We start from the raw sequence: 25,915 nt of genomic DNA on the forward strand, positions 1-25,915 counted from the left end.
CAATTAGTGATTCAATTACACAGAATCAGCAGCATGCATGTCATGACTGTTGGATTTCTATTACTGTACTACACCTGCTAGTAAATTATTTGCCATGTAGAAATATAATTTCTACCAAAAACAGTGATTGATCAGGTTAGTGATGTCTGACTGCTATTATTTTGAACACAACTGTATACCCATACATATGACATCCTCCCAGAACGCGCCTCCTCGTGTGCTTCCAGCCTGGTGCTGTCAGTGATTGCTGTGTCCTACGGATTGTGTCTTTGGGCGTTTGAATGGCCAGGCCACAACGATGGCACAGATTGGGGGGTGTAAATGTTCACTGAGCTGCACGTGCACGGCTCAGTGTACATCACGGCTGACTGGCAAGAGGATGCATTTATGACAAATAATGGCCATATGTTATGTATGTTCTGGAAAGTGGTTTGTGTAATATGTATTTTGTGCTAACCATTCGTTTATTTCTAGGAAGGAAATTTATTGATACCTCACTAAAACCTTTTATTTTGTTTAGTTCCTAGATTTTTCTTTGATGAAGTTAAATTTCAAATAACAAAAAACTAGCGTTTGATTGACAGCAAGATTGTTTTCACATCTAGGATGGTTTACATATTTTTAATGATTTGAAGGGTGTAACAATACCCAAACATTTATACAAAAAATGTTGTATAATTCCCTGTATTGCCCCTTTCCGTGTGAGCTTAAATTAGATTATGACAGTGAATGTGGGACTGTAATGCAGAACTTCTAGGGGAGTGCACATACATTTTAAAAATAGAATCCACAGGATGTGCACAGTACAGGGAGAGCAAGAGTGATACAAGTGAAATGTTATCAGTTTAAAGGTTTAACTTGGATTTTACATACAACCGGGTATCTGTTTTGAAGTACATTTTTCTACATGAATGTAAGTTTGAATTTAAGCTAATCATATAATTCATTAACGAAAAAGTAATTTTATGTCTACTTACAGTCATTGATTTTGGTTTATATCATAATCTCAATCAAAGATAATAAAGATTTTGCAATGGATACAATTTATAAATTTTTTTTTTTTTTTTAAGATGAGCTGTTCTAGTAAATCAGTTATATCTGACACTAGGTGATCCTTTGACCACCTTGTTCAATACACTTGGTAAATCATAATGAAATAAGTTCCCAGGTTTGGTTTTCCTTAGTCCTCCCCAATTATTTGGGCTGTGGACTGGCATGTAGAGTATGGTGACACATTATGCAAGGGCAATACATATGCACATACTGGGACCGGTGTAGACAAGAGTCGGTTCGCCTGCCAGAATATTTTCAAGTGATAGATGGGTGGTGTTCCTGTAACAATATTTCACCCTTAACGAATAAAGTTGAGCCTTTCTTTTAGTATTTGGTCAGGTCACTAGGGATCATTGACTTGCCGTTCAGAAAACTACAATGGGCTATATGGGCATTGTTAGTTATGGAATGTCGGATTGACAGTCTTAGCACACCTGTCTTAATGTTAACCAGAAGCATGTTGGAGGAGACAAAAGCTTTTGACAGCAGCAATTGTCTATAAAGACTTTGCCACTTATCAGCAGCTGAACTGTTTGTGTAAGTTCCACCTGCTATGATGGTCAAGTACCTGAACTGTTCTATCCACTATGATGGTAAAGTACCTGAGCTGTCTGTACAGGTAAGCCAAAGTTCCATCTGTAATGGTGGTCAAGTGCCTCTGAACTGTAATAGGATAAAAATAGACTTTGTACTCTGTACTTTGTACAGTTCTTTGAGCTCTACAGCAGGGGTCTCCAAACTTTGTAAACAAAGGGCTGGTTTACTGTCCTCCAGACTCTATGGGGGTCGGACTGTGGCAAATGGGAGTAGAAAATGCCCCATCAGTGAAAGTAAACAGTGCCCTTTCATTTGTTTAGTTGGAATGAATAGCACCCCGTCATTGGAGTCTGTGGGAGGAATGGTGCCCCATCTTTGGTGTCAGTGGGAGAAATGGTGCCCCATCATTGGTGTCAGTGGGAGGAATATTTCCCCATCGTTAGTGTCTGTAGGAGGAATGGAGCCCCATCATTGGTGTCAGTGGGAGGAATGGTGCCCCATCATTGGTGTCTGTGGGAGGAATAGTGCCCCATCATTGGTGTCACTGGGAGGTATAGTGCCTCATCACTGATGTCAGTGGAAGGAATGGCGCCCCATCATTGGTGCTAGTTATGGATGGAATAGTGTCCCAAGGGCCAGACAGAAGCAAAGGGCCACATCTGGTCCTAGGGCTGCAGTTTGGAGACCACTGCTCTACAGCATTGCAATTGCTGTTCTGCAGCCGTTTGAAACGCATGCTGGAACAAGGCAGCCATTTTAACTTCCATTCATATACAACAAGGCTGAATATACCTAGTGCCAGTAAAGGCACTTTATTTGTGAGTGGCATTTTTATTGTTTGACCCCATTATTAAAGCTTATATGGTTTTACACTATGGGATATCCGGTTTTGTTTTATTTTATGCTGAGAATATGAATTACTGGCTGTGGCGGAGAGGAGCTTTCTATCAGATGCAGCCCCAGTGGAGGGTCACCAGTTACCATTAGCAACCATGGTTAAGGATGTGAAGGAACATCAGTCAACACCAAGTTGCATACTGGGATAGTCCCAAAGGCGCATTTGACCAACCTAGGGATAGGTGGTCATGGGCTGGCAGTGAATTTAAATCCATGTGGGGCACCAGTGTGAGCACAGTGAAGCACTTGTCACCTCAGTACAAAGGTTCACCGCTAAGAATAAAGCACTACTGCACCTAATTCACATGTTGGGACTGAATACCAATATTTAACACATTTGTCCAATGATATCACTAATATTTGTATACTGTCAGTTGATTGTTTGAATGACTTAAGCACTGACTATATGAATTATATAAGATTTTGTGTATATGAGTTTACAATTAGGACTGCTGCTGTATAGCTATTATATAATTTTTTTTGTTTTGTTGGTTAATTTTTTTTTTTCCTAAACGCAACAGCACTCCCTTACTGTTTAGGCCAAAATATAGTCTGCTACATTTTTTTTGTAAAAATAACCCAAGTCTGCATATCTTATTTAGTCTGTGTGAAAGTTATTGAGTCTACAAACCATGGTATACATATTTGAAAATTGATTTACTGGCAGCATTTGTTGCGTCCCTAAAATGCCAGCACAGTACAAATATCTCCCCACCCCCCAAGTGACCTCCTTTTTTGGAAAGTAGACAGTCCAAGTAATTTAGTAAGAGGCATGGCGAGTTTATTTTTTACATACTACCACTAATGCACTATAGTGTCATCCTATGACTGGTGTGGCGGTGATCAGGGATACTTACTGGTGACAATATGTTAAACAAAAATACATTTTTCTAATTACATTTTTTTTTCAATTATTTTTAAAATTCACCGTAGTGACACTGTAATACTCGGGGGGGGGGGGGGGGAATCAAGAATTGTCACTATTATAAGCAATAGTTAACGGTCAGGAATGGCTTTTCATTCATGATAGCTTGCTTATTGTTGACATGCTGTGATTGGCTACAGTTAATCACATGGTGCAGGGTGCTTCAGAATAGTAAGCAGGCAGTCATGAATGGAAGCCATTTATGACAGTTTTGTTTACATTAAAACCATGTGACCGCTATGATTAGTCATAGTGATCACATGATACCCCGGCCACTCACAGAGGCCAGGTACTGAGCACCGTGATCTGCAGGCGACATACCAGTACGCTGCTGAGCCTGGCTTTGTCGCCCACCCACAGTAAATGTACTACTGTGGGTGAATGGCTAGTGGTTAAGGATAGTGATCGATAGACAATCGCTTGTTGTGTTCACTCTTTCATCCCCCCCCCCCCCCGTACAGATCACAGGAGTGCAGTTCGCTCTGCACTCCTGTGGCTTGTTTTCAGCCAACATTGGGTTAAAGCCTGTTGACCAAAGTCATTCAACCGGTCCAAGCTCTGGATTGGTCCCAACTTTACAGTCGGGATCCACCCAGATGCCTGGACCAGCAGCTGGCTCAACCTTTCAGCAAGCTGCTGAGAGCAGGTGCCAGCTGCCCTCACACCTTTCACAGCTCGGCACCTCTGTGAGCACTGGAGGGGCAGAGCAGAGAGCTGGAGATTAACAGTGAATGGCTTTCTACTCACTGAAGACTGAGAACCAAGCAATCTGTGGTCTTTGATCACTCAGTTCTCAGTTTTAGAAGCAGGGTACAGATGCAGCATTGGATTTATGCTGCATCCACCTAGGTGTGCATACTTTTTTTTTTATAAAGAACCCCATACTTCCCCTTTAAAGGTTAAAACATATAACTATTACATATGCAACCTACAGCATATAGTGTTATTTATACCACAGCTCAATAAAAACAAAATTGTTTAATCTGTTCATAATGCATGTTGCTATAATTTATTGACTACTAATTTAAAAAGAAAAACTAAAATTTTAGTAATGTTTACTATCACATTATTTTATATGTAAATGGCAGTAATGAAATTCTCACATGCTTGTCAAATACCATGTTTGTGGTACATGCTGGAAAGTTTATCCAATCCTTGTAGGACACAAAAGAACAAAAAGCATTTTCTGTTCCAGTTGATGGGCTTTTCACGCTTTATAATATAAATACTGTATCCTTGAGTATGTTAAAAAGTCTTTTTTTGCTTGACATTTTGTTTCCTTGCAGTTTGACATGCAGTTTGAATCTCTTGTGCACTGATGGTCCCTTAAAGCGTATCTAAACTCAGAACAATATGTAATATATTGCAGATTGCCAAATTTTAGACATAATGGTTGCATCAGTTTTCGGAGCAAGACTTTTTTCCGTAAGTATGCAAAATACTTTGTCATCTTGCCAACTTGTAAACTTAAAACAATTCACAAACATTCTCATCTTTCTTGACTATACTACTTGAGGGGATTGTAGCCGTATTAGTGCACTTGCGACAGAAACAATTGAGTACTGTCCGTGATACTTTTTTTAATTTGTACTAACATACAATTTTGAGGAAAAGCTTTCGGGGTATTACAACGTTTTAGAAGAATGTTAGAGATGTGGGGGATGAGAAAAAAAAATTGCTTCCATTATTTGTGACCTCATAATCAGAAGGAAGTTTCCTACTGTGTACCTTATCCAGAAAGCAGAAAGTGTAGCAAAGGATCTTATGTTGGCGAAACAGGACAGAAGTTGCACACAAGGATGAATTTGCACAGACATACCATCAAGGAACATAAAGAAGATGACTTTTGCACACCTGTGGGACACCATTTTGCACAACCAGACCACATTATGGAAGACCTCAATGGTTTAGTTCTTAAAGGATATTTCAAATCCATTCAGGAAAGAAAAACTTTTGAACTAAGAATGATAATTCTATTTGACACAAGAGATAAGGGCCTTAATTTGGACATGGGATTCCTCAATCATTATCTAACATTTTTATGACTACCTCTGTGAGTGTTGTTCTCCCCCTCCCCCAGTCTTTGCTTTTGCTTTGCTGTGTCTTATCGCTAGGCTAACCCTAGGCTTGTGTTTCTTTCTGCTTTTTTTTTTTTTCTCATCCCCATCTCTTCTAACATTCTGATAAAACGTTGTAATAGTACTGCTTGGACCTTGAAGAAGGGGACATACCCTGAAAGCTTGTCCCCAAAATTGTATGTTAGTGTAAATAAAAAAAAGCATCACGTCAGTACTCAATTGACTATACTACAAGTCTCATCTGTGCACCATGAGCTGAACCTAAGGCAGACACTTGTCATGTTCAGCCTGTGTGACAATCATGGCTCGTTCTGTAGATACAATGGAGAAATTAGCGTACACATAAAATGGCACAGTAAATGTGTGTTTTACATGACTGCCAGGTGAAAATACAAGAAAAAGAAGCTTGAAAAAAAAAAAAAAAAAAATAATGCAACCACCACATCTAGGTTTTTTTTTTTAGATACACTGTAAGGAGATACACAATACTTTTAAATAAGCTGAATATGCCGTTATGGATATGCTAAAAGATTAGACTAGACTGCATTTAGCAGAGGTAGTGTGTGTATATGCACTGATTGTTTTACTAAAACTAATAAGTGGGCTATACATTTAGGCCAACTTTTGTTGGCACAGCTGTGTGCTGGATGATGTACTTTAGAGAACTGTTTCTCTCATGCTAGGTATAAATTTGTAAACCATTTTCCTTGTAGGAAAAACAGTTGTAAGTGGGACTTACAGTGCACCCATAAACCAGCTGAGCATTGGTTAGTTGAACAATCTACTCTTCATAAGATGTATAACTAAAGAAATATCTCTCATGTCTTCACAAGAAAAAAACAAAACAAAAACACTTTCACCAGCGTTTTTTTTCTAGTTAAAGTCATATGTTGGAATGACAAGGACATGAGAAAACAAGTGAAACCAGACTATAGAAACATTTAATAGAGGGTTTGTAAGCAGTTGAAAGTCAAATATAAGTATCTGGTAAAAGAGGTAGCTGAATTACATAGGTTTGGTAACTATCAGAGTAGTACAGACGAGGATAAATGAAAATAAAGCACACTTACAAACTCCATTTGTAAACCAAATATCAATGCAATTGTTTCTGTTAGTCTTTGCATATATGAGAAATGTACTCAATGGGACCGATTTCTAAAAACTGGACAATACAGATGTTTTACCTCTTAACAACCAATTACTTACTTGACTTTATTTTGTAACCTGCAGTAAAAAGAGCACTACAGTTGCTATAGGCAAAACATCTTTTTTTTTCACTGTCATGTTTTTTTTTGGATTACAGAGACCCAAAACTGGTGCCTTGATGGATACTAAAGTGCTTATAAGTTTGCACATAGAGAAGTTAACAGTGGTTTCATATGAACATCCCTGACATTTCAGCCATGTTAGGCACACTATAAAAGGGTACAGAGTTGCTATTTTTTTAGGATGAAATTGAATATCAGTTATACAGGTTCTACCTAGTAGCTTATTGAATCCTGGTTATAATTAAGAATACAATTATATATTTAGGCAATACTAAAAAAAAAAAAGTGACTTTTTAGCTTGCTAGCTAAAAGTTTTCTGCAGTGGGAAATTAGCCCATAAGGCAAGGTCAAGTTGGCACATCTAGCGTCACATTTGAAAATCTGCTTTCAATAGAATTTAACTGGTTTAAGATCTTATGTAAGCACAATGCAGTCGGTGTGTGAAATATAGTACAAATTATTTAGGCCAAACAGTGTCTCCAACTAGTGTGAAAAGGTGGTGTACTAAGACTAAAACATATATCACATGACATTGTGCAAGATCTAATACTACAGATTCAATCCACTCTTGCAGCACCATTCTACTCTGTCATCACCCATAATCTATTAATGACACAGTTCCTAAGAATTTTGTAGTTCATATTATTGGAAGTCTATTGGAAGTGAATATCTATTATTGGAAGTCATTAATATGCAGTCAGTGCTGGGGTATTTATATTTAATTACATGGAGCCTGGTTTATCAGGTATACACTTTAGTCATTCATACTGAGTCTACTTCCTAGCATCTATAACTTCTTAGAATTAATAAAAAAAAACTGCAAGAAAAAAAAAAAAAAAAAAGTGTCAGCGTTGCCTTAATGCAAGCCATTTTGCAGGACTTACTGCCAGGAAGGAATTATACTGTCATGTAGCCAATTTAGAGGAAAGTGACAGGGTCTTTGCAAAGGTCACCTCCCAAACCCTTGAAACATACCTTACCAGGGCTCCCTTTGTTGCTCCTGCCTGTGTCACAGCCAGCACATGTGTCACTAGCACTAACTCATGCTGGATGTTGAGGAAAGCAGTGATGTCACTCCTACGATCATCTGACAGTGCTCAAAGCTAGCAATTGACTTCTAGCCCTTCATGATAGGTTACCTGCTCCCCCATACCCAGAAACTTCAGGTGCTTACGCTGACTTTGACGAGGTCAGGAGTGGCAAGGGAAGGCTGGCAAAGTGTCTGTAGTGCTTAGGTTCATTTTAAGAGGTCATTTATTAAGTATGCTTAAAAATGGAACCTAAAACCTACCAGGCTGCTATGGGCAATATTAACACAACATTTTCTACTCTCTAGGTTTAATAAATCAGCACTATTGCCTTATGCAGAGGATTAGCCTTGGGGTTCATTTACAACTGCTACTGCAAAAATGCTGCTCACAGTCAGATTTCAAATATCGCTTCATAGTACAATTTAGGAACTAAAATCCACCACTGATTACTGTTGAGCTAGTCTAAGATTTTGAAAGAGTCCCACTTTTCCAAACCACGTAAAGGATGTTTAAAATGATACTTAAACATGTAATCCTAAGTAAATGTCAAACAGTGAGTACATATTACAAATATTGCAAAAAATAAAGAACATCAAATTTGAAGACAGTATATATAGTGATAACCCAAAACCAAACCAATTTGCAGCTTGTTATAATTATTTAAACTTTTTATTACCAGCTCAGTTTTAATAAATCTACACAGAGCTTGACTGGGAACAAAATAAGATCATTACAGCTGTATAAAACATTAGTTTGTTATTTAATAAATATAAATTCAATTTGGGAGAACAGCATCGGGATGGGTACATTGTTAAACATTTCATGTTTAACTGTAACAGGCAAGATGAATGATTTGGTCTCTGAAATGGAATCTAATTTTTGGATAAGAACCTGATTCTTCTGGAATCTCTGGAACACTGCCTGATGTGGCAAAAACCACAGTGTGGAAAAAAGTAAAAGCAAACATAATTAGCAAAACATTGAGTGGAAAGAGCTCTACTACCTACAGCCTATTTCTGAAATAAGCACAACTTTCTTACAGTACAGGTTCAAGTCCAGAAATTAACTAGGGATGCAGTAAATGCATGCAAACACCAGGATGTCCATTATTTGTTTGGTAAACTAAAGCATTACAGTAATGGGTGCAGATGAGATTTGTTTTGGTTTTCAAAAATTCATAAGGTGCAATTTTCCCCAAAGACTTTCTGATTGCAAACAACGATGGCATTGCTGTGAAAGTGATCAAATGAACATTGTGGTTCTACTCAAGCTCTGTGTATTTAAAGTGACTCAAACCTCCAAAAACTCAGATGTTCTAGTGCAGAAAAATGCGAGAATTGCATAAAAAGCATACTCTGTACAGTTTATGTGCAAACTCAGGTGTAGTGGTTGCCATCCTAGATCTGCTCTCCACCTTTGTTATGGACCTTAGCCATTCACTGTATTGACCCCCAATGATATCACACACATATTTATTGCCTGGCTACATCCTTAGGGCTTTTACAGACATTAGTTTGCGCAAGCTGACTGGTTATAGTCAAATTGGTGAATAATGGTTTATACACACCACCACAAAAATTAACTCGTCCAAAACTGAACTTTTACCAGCTGACCACTACTGCTTCCTCTGAAACAGACTTGCCACACTCCACCCTCTCTCCTCTATAAGCACAAACATACACGTTTGCCCAACGCATACTACTTTTATTCAAAAGACCATTCAATAGCCAGTTGTGTATGATGGCCAACCACAGACTAAGGTTTGTAGGAAACTTAAGGATACAATATTGTAAGGGCTATCTCACCTGTTAAAGATAAATCGCTTAGCTCCAGGATGGGGTAAAATGATTGTACATAGAGCATAGAAAATGAACAAAGTTATGTGCCACATCAAACACTAAAAACAGCTTTATTCTAACCAAAGCTTTCATAGAAACTATGAAAAGTCATCAAGAAATTGCCAATCTGTAATATTTAAACTAGCTGCAATAGTAAAATAAAAATAAGAGGTTTGAATCCCCTTAAGATGATACAGAGCAAGGATAGCCAAATTGGATCAATGGATGAAAAGTCACTAGATGACGTCTTGCTGCATTAAAGGAGAACTACAGCCATAAAAGGATAATCCATGAACTTGCATAATGTTTGGTTAGGTGCACTTGCACTATTGATAGGAAAGGGTTTACTGTAAAAACGAGATGCACTATTTGTCATGGCAATTTTGTTGCCTGGAACCAATCACAGACACAGGGTGCTGTCAGAAGCAGGATTTGTTTATGTTGTGATCCCAAAACTTCAGGGAATATTTTTTCCTTCTAAATGGAGCATCCAAGGAACAGATACACAAAATGGTGGTTAATGCTGAATTTTATGTTTTGCCTGGAGCTCTCCTTTAAAAAGGTATAATGAGAGGTTTATATGAGTGTGATCCCCGCATGGAAATCTTCTAGTCTCAGACCAGCTCTGGGTTACAAGAGAGAGACATGTGACATATACAAACACACAAAGCAGGATATGGTGTAAAATGTTGAAATTCTGTGCTAATCATTTGTTACCTGATTATACCACTGCCTTGCCTAAAAGATTCAGTGCATTAGCAAATATAACTACTGAAAATCACTTATTCAGCGCCATAAATGGCAAATATCTCAAAATCTAACTAAAGCTTTGCAGGATTTCTGCTACTTTTAGTGCCTAGCAGCTTAAAAATTAAGCAATATCTACAAAAGTTTCAGAAAACAGTCACTACACTACTCTAAGGGAAAGCCACTTAGGTTTAGTAACTCAATCATTCACATAAAAATAAGGATTTTTTTTCTTTCCTTTTACAAAGGTACCATAGTCATACAGAAATATCTAGGAGAAATTTTGAAATGTTATTTGGAATCATTCAGACAAAAATAGATATATATATATAAGGGAATTCTGGAAAGAAATACACTTGTACCATTGTTAAGGTGCTGGGGGGTTATTAATAATTGTAAACGAATAGATTTTTGGATTGTAGCTAATTAGGATTCAGGAAGTGGCAAATTTCAAACAGCAACCAAAATGTAGTGCTAAAAGTGCTAAATAGTACAAGGGATGTTGTAGCGTTTAAAAAAGCTCATTAGTACTTGGTGCACAATTACAGCTGTTCCGCAAACAAAGTGGTTTCTAAAGAGATAAGGTCCAAAGTCTTCACACTATTTTGTCAGCAGGAAGAAAACTGGCTGTACATATATATTTATACATGTATGACCGGTAACAACACTTTCAATAGATAGGCTAAATATAGGTATCTGTTAAGTGAGAGACCTTGTCAAATGCATCTACATTTTAAAACCTGTGCTGACTTGACCATTCCTTCACTATAAGATTGAATTTATAATTCAAAACATCTCCAAATGTCCCTAACAGGGATGGCTAATAAAAGGTGCCAAGTGTCTAAAAACATTCTAGCTATAATCAGTCAGTTTAAAAACATACCAAGCAGGTAATCTTGAGTGTCTGTTAAATATATTATATCATATTCAGGCAGTGCACAGGAGTGGTTTACCATCTTTTCTGGGCCCCCTAGCAAAAAAAACACAGGGTTCCTGTCCCTCTGTTAGATGAACTAGTTGCCCTGGAACTTTCTCTTGTCTATCACACAACAAAAGGGTAACTCCACCATTCTGACAAATTTGATACTGCTTAGAGATCAAGAAAATAACCATCCAGTGATAAACTGATATTTACCTACATTTGTCTATAAAGATCTCACAGTGACACATCTGATGAGCCTCATTTACGAAGGTGTGATATACAGCGACATGTACCTGTGCCTCCCTCAAACATTCAATCATGTGAAGCAGAAATTCTTTAATTCCTCTGCAGATAACTGGCTATTTGAAGAAATCACTGGTTTAATTACAATGAAATGGAACTATAAATAAAGACAGGCAGAGGATGATGAACTAGTCACCAGTAATGCCTGTAGTCTCCTTTTCCTATTACTGACTAACCTTGTTGTGCACAGTGTTCCTTTGTGGAGACCACCAACTTGGTAGAGGCAGGGCTTCTGTGTCCCTTATATCACAGCCTCCAGCAAGGAGAACAGTGAACAGCTCACTATTGACTTCACCAAACCTCACTACAAATCTCCTCAGACTAGCAGTCAAAGGCAGCAGTACCTTAAACTCACAATGTAGGCACAGGAGTACCCAAGCATGCTCTCATACAAGCAAGTACCAAGTTATTTTCAGTAGGAGTTCAAGTCAAAAAGGTACATTTTCAGTGTACTGTTTAGGCACAATTAAGATTTCTAAATTTTCCAAGCAAATCTTCAATTATTGAGTACATTTTCACCTTCACATCTTAATAAATCAGGTCTTTTGTGTCTATGGACTCTTAATAGCAACAAGAAATACTTGAGTATTTTACACTGGGCACAATAGAAATAAACCTTAAGATCTTGTATAAGTATATAAAACAGCATTTAGAAAGCCAATTAATAATATTCAACTAGTGAAGCAAGTGGTCTAATCAAAAGCTAAGAATACCAGGGGTAATTTTGCTGCCCTTGTAACGAAAAAATAATTATTTTGTAATCATAAAGAGTTGCTTATTGCTCTAACAAAATAAAGTTATTTGTAAAATTCATAAGATCATAATAAAAAACAGCACAATGCAACACTTCACAGAAACTAGTAAACTCTATAAAAGATTGTGCTGCATCACATAAAGTGGAAAAAAGCCAATTGTAAAAAAACAAAATAAAAACAAAAAACAATTTCATAAATACTTTATAATATTTTCTACTAAGTATGCACAAAGCAAAATTTGGGTCAGTGTTGTGTGTTGTATTGCAAAAGGAACCCAAACAGTGCTATTACTGTACATTGAAAGGAGATAACTTCACGTTTCCTTGGGGTACTTGCAATTTGTTGAATACAACAGTCTACACTGGATCCGTGAGCACCTGCCATTGCTTTTAAATTAAAGTTTCCCATATTAGGAGGAATATACATATTCAGACACCATCCAGCAACAGGTTACATTTTAGGTCATGAATATTATGGGCTATTCCTTTAAACAAAATCCAGCTGTTTGGTGCTTAAAAATAGCAGCCAGATCCTATTGGGTTCAGCTAAGTCACCTGACGAAAACCTGATCAAGCCACCAGATAGAGGCCATGCAGAAACATAACCCCAAGTATGCTTGAAATTAATGTGAATTATATGATAATTCTTGGTCACGTTGGAAGTATTGGAAACCCACCAGTACTGAACTGGCTTGAGTAAATCGGCACCAATATAATAATAGTGCATGTGGCCAGGCTAACTTAAGAGCAGTAATTTACTCTAGTCATACAATTCATATCCATCCATGTTTAGTGCCAAATAGACTGGAGAACTAGAATAATATTTTTTTCTGGCTTGCGGCCATTAGACTACGCAAGAGCTTTTCTAATGTTAATTTAATTAATTTAACATTATCAGTTAATTTGAATATAGTCTAAAAGGCAGCCAACAAGAAAACAAATTCTTAAGGGGTATATAAAACAAAAAAAACAACAAAAATAAAACTCCCCCCCCCCAATTTCAACAATGGTGCATAGTTAATCCTTTACTTTCCTGGCCACTAGCTATACCTGATCTGTAAGCATCAGTCAACAGCTAAAGTATAGTATAACTTTACAAATTAACTATGGAAAAAAAAAAAGCAGCAAAGGTATGCCACAATGCTAAATACCATCAAATATGAGCAAAATATCCACCAGTTATATGGTAGCATTAACAGTAACACTAATTGCTCCTATGTAAAACAATTGGCAAAAAATGTACATCTGTATGCAAAATTTCCCAGAAGCTGGTATTTTAGAGGAAGCCATGATCCAATGGTCTGCCCAGTGACATAAAATATCTGTCTGACGTTTTACACATATATAGGTAGAATATATGCAGTTTTACATAGGAATGCTGTGTTTTTTACTTTAAGTAATAAAACGATGAGAAAGTCATGGCTAAGAAGTTGTTGCCACACAGACAGCTAGTCAATATCTATTAAGGCTTGTAACTGAGCTCACAGAACATACACATCTGGTATTTTAGTGGCAGTTGGGACTTTAACATCCCTTCTTGAGCTGCATGAAATATTAGGTGGCATAGAAGCTTGTATTTATGGCACGTGGCATGCTGCTTAAAATATGAAGCAGGACCTGTAGTCTACAGAAAAGTTACTGGAAGTGCAGAAGACAAGGGGTTGCAGACCAGACACACGACAACCCTAACAATGGTACACCTGAGCCTACGGTTTAAGTCTTCCTGGAACATTTTTAAACTCAGTCTTAATATAAATGTAAGCATAAACTATTATATAAACCATTTTTGGAACGTAAATCCTCATTTACAAAAATGACCAAGAATAGCTATTAACTAGTGCAGTGCATCAGTATTTTTTTCTATTTTTTTCTTTTTATAACTAGAATATGAAACTAGTATAACGCTCTGCTGCTTGCAACAGCATCTACATGGAGACACAATACACATGGCCTCCTTCTCTCGTCATCTCAATGTTAGCCTTAGTAGAAAGCTGGCGTGAGTATCAAACCATTTGTTTCCATTAGTAGACCAAGAAAAAGTCAAGCTTTCTGGGCAAAGCCCCCACGGACAGCTTCTGGCTTCAAGTGAAATCAGGGTCCCATACTTATTTCTGCCCATTATATGGATCATTTCTGCCTTGCTAAGTAAGGCTCAAGGCTTAGATTTAAATAGGGAGAAAAGTCTTGACATAAAGTGATGCTTTATTGGTCAGCACAGGAGATGAGCACAGCAGACTTGGGCATTTCTTTCTTCTGGCCATCTCTTGAATGGGTGGACCTAGGACTCCTACAGAAAAAAAACAGAAGAACAATCCTATTCAGTTGTTCAAGTTCAGAAAGCTAATATCATTCAGATTTGTTTTTTTTTGGTCGGTACAGGGTGAATAAAACAGGCTATGAATTAATGAATTGCAGATTTTATGTTAAAACAGAATTAGAATGTAGAATTAGTAGAGTAAAATAATTTCACTGAGCCCACTTTATTAATGTTTTGAACAGTCACACATACTGTATTACAGATCCCTGCTGTAGATTTCAAAAAAGTCATACTTTTGGTTAGTTTTTTTTTTTTTTTTACATACTTTGACCAGGGCAGTACAGTGTTACCACAGTTACACTATTCTACTCTGGGGAGGTAATCAGGACTTTTTTTTTTTAGCACACTATGATCCCCTATAACAGTGATAATCATTGTTATAAGAAACCATTTGTTGTGAAGGAGTCCATTCATTCAGTGTGTATTGTTGTGATTAACTGTGATTGGTCGCAGCTAAACACATGGTACAGATGGGCTTTGATTGGCCAAGTCTGTACCATGTGATATCTGTGACCAATCATAGCAAGTAACACAATAGTATGCAATAAATGGATATGAATAGAAGCCATCAATTGTGTACAATTGCCATTTGATCTGCTGGGATTGGTCACAATGATCACATGGTACCAACAGTGGCCTGGTATACTGATCTGTCATCCGCTGTGTCCACCACACGAGACGCATTCTGGAGAGGACATCATAGAACAGGAGAGCTCGCGCCATCATACTACTATAGGCCTAGCGGAAAGAAGTTATTTGCATGTTTTGCAGCCGGTGACAACACCTGTGCATTGTGCTCTGAATGGACGGCATACTCGAGTGTGCTATCCATTGAGAGTTTGGCCATTCATATGGCTGATGCCTGTAAACCCAGAAGGATGACATTATAACATTAACTTGCAGGGGACCAGAATCTATTTATTTTTTACTACTTCTTTAAAATAAACCTGTTGTTAAAGAAATAGATGGGCTGCCATTAGACCACCAGAAAATACTACTTGCCTTCCTATTATGCCAACGTACAAATGCTTTAATGCCTTCTGCATTAATAACCCAGAAAAAGTATGCAGATTAGTTAGTTTGGAGAAGGTAATAAATCATTATCTGCAATCTTCTGCATATTTATTTCAAGTCAGTGACTCAAAGTTTTGAAGCCAAAGGGTCAGCATGACAGCCAGGCAATTAGCAGTTTCAGGAGACAACAACAATCTTGTCTCGTGACAGGTCCCAGTAAATATTATTCACATCATATGTGTGCCACATATATGATCAAAAAGACACAGGCAGCACACAAACCCAAATAAAACAGTAGTTGCGGAGCGTGGGTGGTTTTTCGTTCCATAACTCCTTTTATTTCCATACGTCAGGTGACATTCTGGCAGGTCATAAGTTGTTTAGGCAGTGGGAGACAACTCTCACAAATCTCATGTTCTTCTGTTTTAATTAACTGGAAATCAGGGGTGTGACTGTTAGGGATGCGTCACACTTGTAATCCTGCTGCTGGTGCCAAACTGCTAGCAATGGAATTACAAGGTTAGTAAAAAAAAAATGGGATTTATGGTTTACTCGTAAACATCACAGTACATCACAGGACACAGGGTATCTTCATATCCAATACAATAAAGTTATGCTTCTACCTTCAAGTGGACACTTGCAAAAAAAGAAGGAAATCCCCTCCCAGGCATAACCCATCCAAGTTAGGCAGCTTCAGTTTTTTAGCAAGTCAGGAAACAAAGGAGGGGGGTGTGATCCCTGTGTCCCATGATAAGCTCCAATAAAAGACATTTACAGGTAAACTAAAAATCCCATTTTCTTTATCGTACATCTAAGGTCACAGGGCATCTTCATATCGGTTATGATAGAAATTTCCCAAAGCACTGAGGGCAGCGAAACAACGGCAAACAAGCCCCCAGGCAAACAAGACTGCAGGCCATGCTGACACTACTTTAATTCACTGCAAACTTCAACATTGTGAATGGTATACAGCAATAAAGCACATCTTTAAAAAAGATAAGGCACCATGGTTTCTTTTTTCCTTATATAATCCATCCGTGATATACTGGAGAAAGATCAACACAGGAGGAAGGAGACCCCTGGAGGGGAAATAAGGGAGATATCCATCCAACCATCCATTCCTGACAAGCATCAGTTACACTCACTGCAGAGACCCCAGGTGGATTAAGATTTAATTACAACTATCTGTTTGCCATTTGGAAAATCTCATACAGGAGGAGCAGTCCATCAGTCTTATAAGGACAAACAGCTAGTTTTGCCTTTATTTAAGGCAAAACTTGAGGTGAGCGCAATTTATATTGCAATTTTTGCAATTTATATTGAAAGAGGACTGTTTAAGAGCACGTTTATATATATATTGATTTTTGCTCACTATTAGAATTCACCAATTACCACTAGCACAATTATGTTTTAATTTTATATGGTCTTATAGGCAATAGATGTTTATTCTTGCACCATATATAAGAATATATATTGTTTACAGTTAATTTTTTATATATTTATTCATCAATTGGTTTGTAAACACAATACTAATCATCAGAGCTAATATATACAGGAGCGCGGCAGTATTAGTATATTCACTTTTTTGTCACAGAACACTATTTAATGAGTAGGTGAGTGCCAGCGAACCATAGGTGTATTATATTTTAATTTTATTCCATTTATTTTTTCACTTTATTAAGACAAACAATTGGAACATTTTAGGCAATCACCATAGTAGCTCACAAGTATATATATATATAAGTTTTATTTAAAAAAATACTGACCATGACCTTTGGCCCAAACATTAACCCTGGCACTGACCTAGATCAAACCCTGATCTAGCTAATATTTCTTTATTTTTTATTTTCACGCATTTGTTTGTTTACACATCATCCTGTAAAGAGAGAGATACAAGGTATCTACTCAAGAGAGATACAATGTATCTCTCCATTCGGAATGTAAATACAGAGGTGGGCTGTACAGTGACTGATCACTGTGATAACCAATCATTATTATGGGAGCCCACTGTGCGACACATCCAGCACAAAGACAGATGCGCATATATGCGGCCCTACAGAAAAGAGCTCAGTCCAGTGAAGCTGCATATACGCGTACTGTTGGCAGGAATGGGTTAACCTACTTCTTACAAGTCAGTTACACTGACCAACACTTTAGCCATAATATCCTGCGTATGTGAACCAAAAAGACATCCAGATGAGAAAGTAGTTGGAAAGAATCTTTTAAGTCATCCATCATCCATACTAAACTCAGTATTTCTGTGGTTAGTGTCTTTCTCTCTCTTCATCTGACCAGCCCAAACCTTGAGGCTCTGACACACTCCTACAGCTGCAATCGCCAGTTGTAGGGCAGCCCCCACAAGAGCAAAAGAGCCTTTAGATAAGGCATCTAGATGTTTGTCTGAAGCATCATTAAATACCAGGGTCTTGTCCACTAGAACTGTGAGGATACTACTGAGATAAGAAACCGCAAGATCCACCGCAGGCATGCTCAATTTGTTAGTGAATTCACTTTTGGTTATTGTTGAGCAAATAATATTGACAGAACAAACACCTTTTTTTCAGGGTGAGCCCAGTCCATGTACAACACATTCTTTCGATGAGGATGTACAGGAAAGGCTGGGGATGGGGAGATGGATGTCATGATCCAAATCCTCTAACCTTTGAAAAACAGCACTGAGTGACAACATCCCTTTTTTCTGTACCACTTCTGCAAGGAACCCCACAAAGGTCCTTTGAGTCTGAAATAAAACCGGACCCTGGAATTCGTCAAAAGCAGTTTCCTGCTTATCTGCTCCCCCATTTTGCGGAAGAGTTGCTTCTCCTTCCATCTCTTTCCTAGTGGATACTCGGTGGGTTCCTCTTCCGTCAGCAAGAAGGGTGGAGGGGAAGAAGAGCATTTCACTGAACCAGAAAAGACTCTGGAAAACTCATGGTGAAAATTCTTCCTTTGACACAAAGGAACTGGAGGAAGGTGCCCCAAAAGGTAGTGGAAATACTGCACAAGAGAAGGGAATCAGAGCCTGGAACTAACTGACCACTAGGGGACATACTGTAAGGGGAGCTGTGTCCAGGTTCTTCCCTGCACAATAATAGGATTTCTGAATCTTCTCCTCCATGTTCCCCCGCTCTCTACCCTCACTGAGACATTGCCAGCTGACTTGAGTAGATTTAGTCTGAAAAAGCAGTCCAAGTCAGCTGAGAAAGGCTGGTGGGAATAAAACCAACACCACAACCCCCAAAGGAATAGGGGTGAGACTGTAGACGAAAAACAAAGTCCATGCCCCCTTGCTAGTGATCCACTCCCTCTACGCACCAGTAGCAATAGTTTTTTAATACAGTATATGCTCACTGTGCCCAATGTTCTGTCCAAAGTATCAGTCTCTGGTGCTGTGGGACAACAATCAGCTTTGTGAAAGGAATACAAATATGGTAGTTGTCAGCAAGCTCTACCTCCTAGGGATGTAGCCGGCAGCCACGGCACCTATGTGTGCAGTGCAGATGTCATCCACAGAGTGGGGTGGGGTGGGAGTGGAGGGAAAGCTCCACCTTACCCATTAGAGCTAAAACACAGGCCAGACCACCCCATAACACCACTGCTTTCTATGCAGGGGTCAGTGTGGCTGGGACAACAGCATTAACAAAAAATGCAAACAATGTAAAAGAAAATGGCATGGTGGCACTGCTGCTGGAGGGAGGGGGAGCACTTTGGTTTAGAAACAGCAGACTCCAAAATTCAGGAGATATTGCGGTGAAAAAGAACCCCCCACCCCCTTTCCCCAGGCACAGTCATCTTACGGGTAACCACCAGGGCATTACCCATTGCACACTGCAGGGCCCCCATAGGTGTCCAAACGTCACCCATCTCAGCACGCAGATGCCGATAAGGCCTTCAGGGAGACGACCCCCAGATGGGGATCACCACCCTTGACCTGTAAAGCACAGCATATAATTGCACAGGGTCCCATTATGCAGAATACAATGCCGAAGGGCATCATTACAACATTACATACAGGCTGTCTCTGCATGTCCAGTACAGGGGTCTGGGTACCATCCCTCTTAACAGAAATCCATAGGCAACAGATCCAAATAAGTGGAATGGGCTAGGTTTATAGTGGAAGCACCCCAGGGAGGAGTGTTCTTAAAAGCTTGCCAGTGTCCAATCACCTGACATTATGAGCTCTGCCTAACTGGGAAGAGTTATTCTTGGGAAGGGATTTCTGGCATTATATTGCCAGTGTCCAATGACCTGAAGGTAGTAGTATAACCCTATTGTAGTGGATTAGAAGATACCCTGTGTTCTGGGATGTGAAATAAATACCCACCTCTTTCCAGGCCGTTGCTCCTTTGCTGGCTGGATGAGCAAGGCACCGCCCCAACAATGACAAAGAGAAATTCTCTAGCATTTACATAATTCAGTGACAGCAGAAAAAAAAAGACCAAGTGGTCAACGATGAGTTGCTCATCTGCAAACAGGTATTTCCTTCTGCCCTGTTTAGCAATGAAGTCAGACATAACACTAAAATGATTCTTTTTAAAATCTTTTTACATCAGGCACCAATGAGGTAATTTACCAAAGGGATCATTTCATGCTAATCCAGTAAGCTTGCATTAAATGTTTAACTTCCAATCGGGTTCAGAGGAATTTACAGGTAAGGAATCCCCTTGAAAATTTACTGATGTCTGAAAGAATCATGGGTTTGCTCTTTCAGCCTAAAAAAAAAGCACAAAAAAACCTCTCTGTGCTTCTCAAGCTAACTCTTCCTGTTCATGGCAAACTACCAGAGAGACAAAGAGGAAAATTAGTAGCATGGGTATATATCGAACCTGTGAACATTTTCCATGGCTGCTACCTCAGCCAGAGCAGCTAGACTAAAGAAAGCAGATACAGCCGGCATATCCTGGGTAATACTGCAGTTCTGTGCAATGCCAGCTTCTTCAGTGATTGTCAGTTCTGCCCGGCAAGTTCCCTCCATGTTGCAGCTATTTGTGGGAATCTTTCCATCTATAAATATGAAACAAAACAAGAGCACAAGCAATGGATATTTGTGCTTGTATACATTTATCACTTCACCTTCATTTTACCAGGACTTTATGACCATACAATGTAATTTTTCTATTATATTCTGGTTAACAAACAAGCATTTTCTGTTAACCACTGTAGTTGCAGAGCCTATATTATCAATATTTTGCAGAGGTAGATATTAACATACTTAAGATACATTAAATAAATTATGCAGCACTTATATCACAATATATAAAAATGTGTATAAATATTGAACTGTGTCTATATTTCCCATAAGGACAGTATGACTTTAAAAAGTGTGTAAAGCTAGCCAAAAATATTATGTGCACATTGCCACAAATAAACAGCTAAACATTTACAATGCTCTCACATAGTGTTGCAGATAGAATCACAGTACACAGCCAGCTCTTCCTCATACTTTCAGGCATCACCCAACATGTTTCGTCAAATGTGACATTTTCGGGCAGCTGACTATTTACTGAGCGAAGCGATCTTTCCTCTTGCTTATCTTCAGTGTGGCATTGCAGACTTTGTACAAAGTGATTTTGTCTGCAACACTATGCATATGCATTTTTAATTTGTATTTAACCTCTTCCCATTTGCCCTATAGCAGGAATGCTGCTACAGGGCGGCACGGGTGAGCAAAATCATGTATACATACATGATTTTGCAGCTCCAGGTAAGGGTCCTACCTGTGCCGCCATTTGCGGACTCAGCTGTCAATCACCAGGTACCGACTGGTGATTACTCGCTGGCACCTGTTGATCGCTGAGTAATACCGATGGGGGACAGTATGTAAACAATACAGTTCTCTCCCGTGTCAGCCCCTGCACATTGCTTTGTATGGCTCTGCATAGTAAAGCCATACAAAGCAGTGTGCTTACAGCTGAAAAAACACACACAGCTTATTGTGAAACACCACACAGTTAACCCTTTGATCGCCCCACATGTTAACCCCTTCCTGCCCAGTGCCATTAGTACAGTGTCAGCGCTTTTTTTTTTTTCTAGCACTGATCACTGTATTGGTGTCTGTGGGGATGTCAGTGACACCAAGTCAGTTCCCCCCAGTGTCAGAATGCCCACCGCAGTCCCACTATAAGTCGCTGATCGCCGCCATTAACAGTAAAAATTTAAAAAAATTCCAGTATATATACACACCGCCATTTGTAAGCGCTATAACTTTCACGTAAACCAATGAATTTACATGTATTGGGACATTTTGCCCTAAATTTATTTTATTGGACATGTTTAATAACAAAGTCAAAAATATTGGTTTTTTTTCTCTCAAAATTGTCACCATTTTTTTGTTTATAGCGCAAAAAAAAAAAAGAAAGCGCAGGTGATCAAAAGAAAGCTTTATTTATGAGAAAAAAAAGGACCCATTTCATTTGGGTGCATGACCATTCAATTGTCAAAGTACCGCAGTGCCGTAAACGCAAACAATGGCCTGGTCAGGAAGGGGGGGGGGGGGGGGGGTAAATACTCTGGAGGGCAAGTGGTTAATAAACAGCAAACACAGAACAATATGGCTTGTTTTTATTTTATTTGAGAGCATAATTGTGGGATCCAATTAACCATGCTTGCGCCAAATAGAATTCTTCAAGAATCAGCCGTGGATGGTAGTATAATTAGGCTGAAGGCTTCTGCTGCCTGGAGGAGTTTTGTTTCCACCTGGATCCTAAAAAAGTGTTATGCGCAGGTGACTTTAGTGATGAGGGTCAAATATTAAGGTGAGCGGACACCTTTTGGGGTTCAGTGGAGGTCCTTCTCTTTGGTAGAACACACTTTTCCTTGCATGTATTCGAAGCATTGCTACTGGATGGGCAAATTTTTACAGATGGACATTTTTCATTAATTAATGGTTTCAATGTTTTGTTGTTTATTTGTGGCAACATACACATATTTTGTGGCTATACATACACACTATTTAAAGTGATACACTTACTGTGGGAAATATAGACACAGTTGACCATTTATACACATTTTTTATATATCGTCATATAAGTTAAGCACACTTTATTGGTTCTTGGAAGCTTTTATCCCTTTGGTGTTTGCAGCTTGCAGTGAGAATGGTGCAAAAAATTTATTAAATATTGATATTTAGATACATTATTATTTTCTAGCTTTTAAATATGAAGATCTCTTTAATCTAAGTTCTGGATCATCAAAACTCCAAACAAATAAAAAATTTTTTTAAATGTTCTCACCTTGACTTTTAACAGAGGAAGAAGACTGACAATCCAAAGACCTAATAAGATGTGTAATTTTAGTTTTTCTTGCTTTTCTCTTCTGACTTCCAACCAGAGGTTCATGATTTGCAGTAGGTTCTGGAATGTGAGGAACTGAATTGGAACTGCTCCTTGGGTTATCATTATTGTTATTGTCTTCTATGGCTACAAGACAAAGTATAGTAAATTATAGATTATATAGAAAGGAACAGAAATACTGTAAACCTGCACTTGCATTTGTGGTCACGTATTCAGTTCTGACACTCACAGCTTTACAGCTCTAGAAGTACCAAATTGCACTGACACCTACCTTAACTTTTGTAGGCTCTAACTCCTATCCAACCAAAGCAAAAATACTCTGTATTCTCAGACTTCCATTGTCTATTTATGCAAACATTTCAGTCTACTATAACGGCAAACTAAAGAGCATTGCTGTACTAGCAGATGATAGATGTGGCCTTAGCACTAGTGATCAGTTCACTCATGAATATGAACTGCTTTAGAATAGCAGACACCTTAAAATATCTTAGAATAAACTTATTTTGTTCCACATTGCAATGGTGCTCCATAGGGATTCCTTAGACTGAATGAATAATGTAAAGTTCAACTTCCAAGTGTTATGTTGTCCCTTCCCACAGACTCAAGTGTCTCCCTGTAGATCATACTGACAAGCCCTGAGAAAAGGGACATGCACTTACAGAGCCAGAGCTCTCAAGGTTTCTACATACAATGCTTCTGGTATGATTTCACTAAACATATTGACTGGTGTTTCACAATTAAACAGCAAGATTTGTAAATCATATGACAATAGTGCAGTTCCTAATAAACTGTACATTAGATGCTGAAATACCTTTATCCAGTGTGCTTTGCTTCTCCTTTTTATGCTTGTATTTGCTTACAATTTTGTGAAATAACTTTTTTTGAGACTGTATAGCACCTGTAATAAGCAGATATAGGAAAACTCATTGACGTGTTCATATAGCACTAAATTAAAGGAACATGCAAATGACAACACTCTCCAGTGCGAATACTGGGCACATCATTGCAATGCCAATTACGATATGCTAACGAAGTTCAAATATAACACTTTCTGTTTAGAAATGTTTTTCAATTAACTGTAAAAATAAAAAAAAAATAAACCATGGTTCAAACACATTTAGTTACATGGTTTCAGAGTGGATTGACAGCCCTAGATTTGGGACAGACAACATACAAATATCAAAATTCAGAGCAAATAGTAATCTTGTATGTTCCTGTGCAGGGCAAGCTTCTTTTTTTTTTCTTTTTATACAGATAAAACATATATCATAGTAGATACACAGAGATGGGAGCTGGAGAGCTTTGTATACAAGTAGTTGACTCCAGCTGTGAAGTCAGAGCTTTGGCACTCTGCAATGTAATGCCCCTGAGTCCCTCTAATCAGTAGAGAGTTTTGCCTTGCAGTTTTATCCAATCATGTACTCTTTAATCTGAAGCAGGCCATACATGGGTCCGTTTTTTTTTTTTCGATCAGGCAGTGGGCTGATTTAAAAAACTGCATGGATTTCCCCATCTGCACAACCAAGATAGATACAGAAATCCTGCCTACTGTGCCATTGCATTCTGACAGTGGGGATTCCTCAGCTGTCAGAATACAGTTATCAGTGGTGCAGCGCTGATTGAACAAACATTTTCCAACAAGTCTGTTCCTGGGATGTCAATTGTTAGATCAACTACTCAAGAATGGGAATGGCCATAGATGGATGGAAATTTGTCCAGTCCCTGCTGAACTTGCCAAATTTCAATTAATCTATGGCCAGCTTGAGAGTTGGTATTTGTGTATTGGCTGTCCCAGATTAGGAGCTCCTGATCCATTCCCCATATCAGGGGACCCAGCGTTCTTTGACATACCTCACCTTCGCCATCTTATAAGCCCATATATTGCTGGCCGGCACTGATTGCTTTGCAGGATCATACATATGAAGACTTACCCCTTAAACTGTGCTCCTTGCCAATATTTAACCATATACAGATGGCAACTTGCATATACCATTGTGGATCTGTCTTGGCACTGAATACAGAGTACTACGTTTTGAGCACATATAGTGTATATGTGCTTGGAAATTAATTTTTTTTAACAACTTCCAGTCCAGGCCAATTCTGACATTTCTCATACACCTTTTAAAATCAGCATTTTGTGCTTAAAAATTACTTTTAACCCCCCCCCCCCAAACAATTCTGGAAAGCAGAGGCCCTAGAACATAAAATAGTGGTTCCCAAGTGTAATAAAAGCACCACACCCTTAATACTTTAAAGCAGCAATTCCACCTCAAAGAAACCAAATAAATTTCTTAGTGCTATAACTTAAAGTAAAGTTGGGTAACTCACCAGAGCTCCATGCTGATCAATCTCTAGATCAGTAAAAAACTCTGGTGAGTTACCCAACTTTACTTTGGTGGTGGATTTTGGCACAATTTCTTTGAGAGCACTTGAATTTGAAAAGGATTTGTTTGGACATTTGAAGAAATTCAAAATTGGACAATTTTTATATTCACAAATTTAATTTAAATTACTTATGCACTAAAAAAAAGTTTTGCACATAATTTTGATATTTTTTAATATTAATTGAGAATAGATATGTCTTTTGCACTAATGTTTTTACACTAAATTAGGAATAGTTTGTGGTTTTAGCGCATTCCTTTACTTAAGATAAAATAGTGGTTGTTGCAATTTTTTGTCGCATTATATTTTCAGGAAAGAAATACACTTAAAATGGATTTTTGTCCACACAAACACAATATAATACCACATTTTGGTAAAATAAAAAGATGATGTTGCGTTGAGTAAATAGGTACCAAACATGTCCGGGTTTAAAATCTTGCACACATATACACATATGAAATGATGACGACAAACTACGGTATTTAAAAATCCCCATAGGAGATTATTAGCTTTTACAGGTTACCAGTTCAGAATTAAACTTGAGCTCTGGTGCAATT

General features: G+C 38.3%; 1 protein-coding gene across 3 annotated transcripts in view; it reads right to left on the reverse strand.

Moving 5' to 3' along the window:
• Window positions 1–6,409: 6,409 nt before the first annotated feature.
• BBX (BBX high mobility group box domain containing) overlaps window positions 6,410–25,915 on the reverse strand; it is a 105,391-nt gene continuing 85,885 nt past the window's right edge. For all 3 annotated transcript variants that reach the window (XM_089692241.1, XM_089692240.1, XM_089692239.1), the window contains 4 exons: window positions 23,788–23,874; window positions 22,917–23,102; window positions 20,511–20,688; window positions 6,410–14,640 (listed from right to left, as the gene is read on the reverse strand). In XM_089692241.1, the coding sequence (XP_089548367.1) occupies window positions 14,556–14,640; window positions 20,511–20,688; window positions 22,917–23,102; window positions 23,788–23,874 (536 nt within the window). In that variant the 3' untranslated portion in view covers window positions 6,410–14,555. The remainder of the gene's footprint in view (window positions 14,641–20,510; window positions 20,689–22,916; window positions 23,103–23,787; window positions 23,875–25,915) is intronic.

Source organism: Staurois parvus, unplaced genomic scaffold, assembly GCF_062004578.1.
Source record: "Staurois parvus isolate SC_StPar_1 unplaced genomic scaffold, SC_StPar_1.0 ptg000580l, whole genome shotgun sequence".
NCBI lineage: Eukaryota > Metazoa > Chordata > Amphibia > Anura > Ranidae > Staurois > Staurois parvus.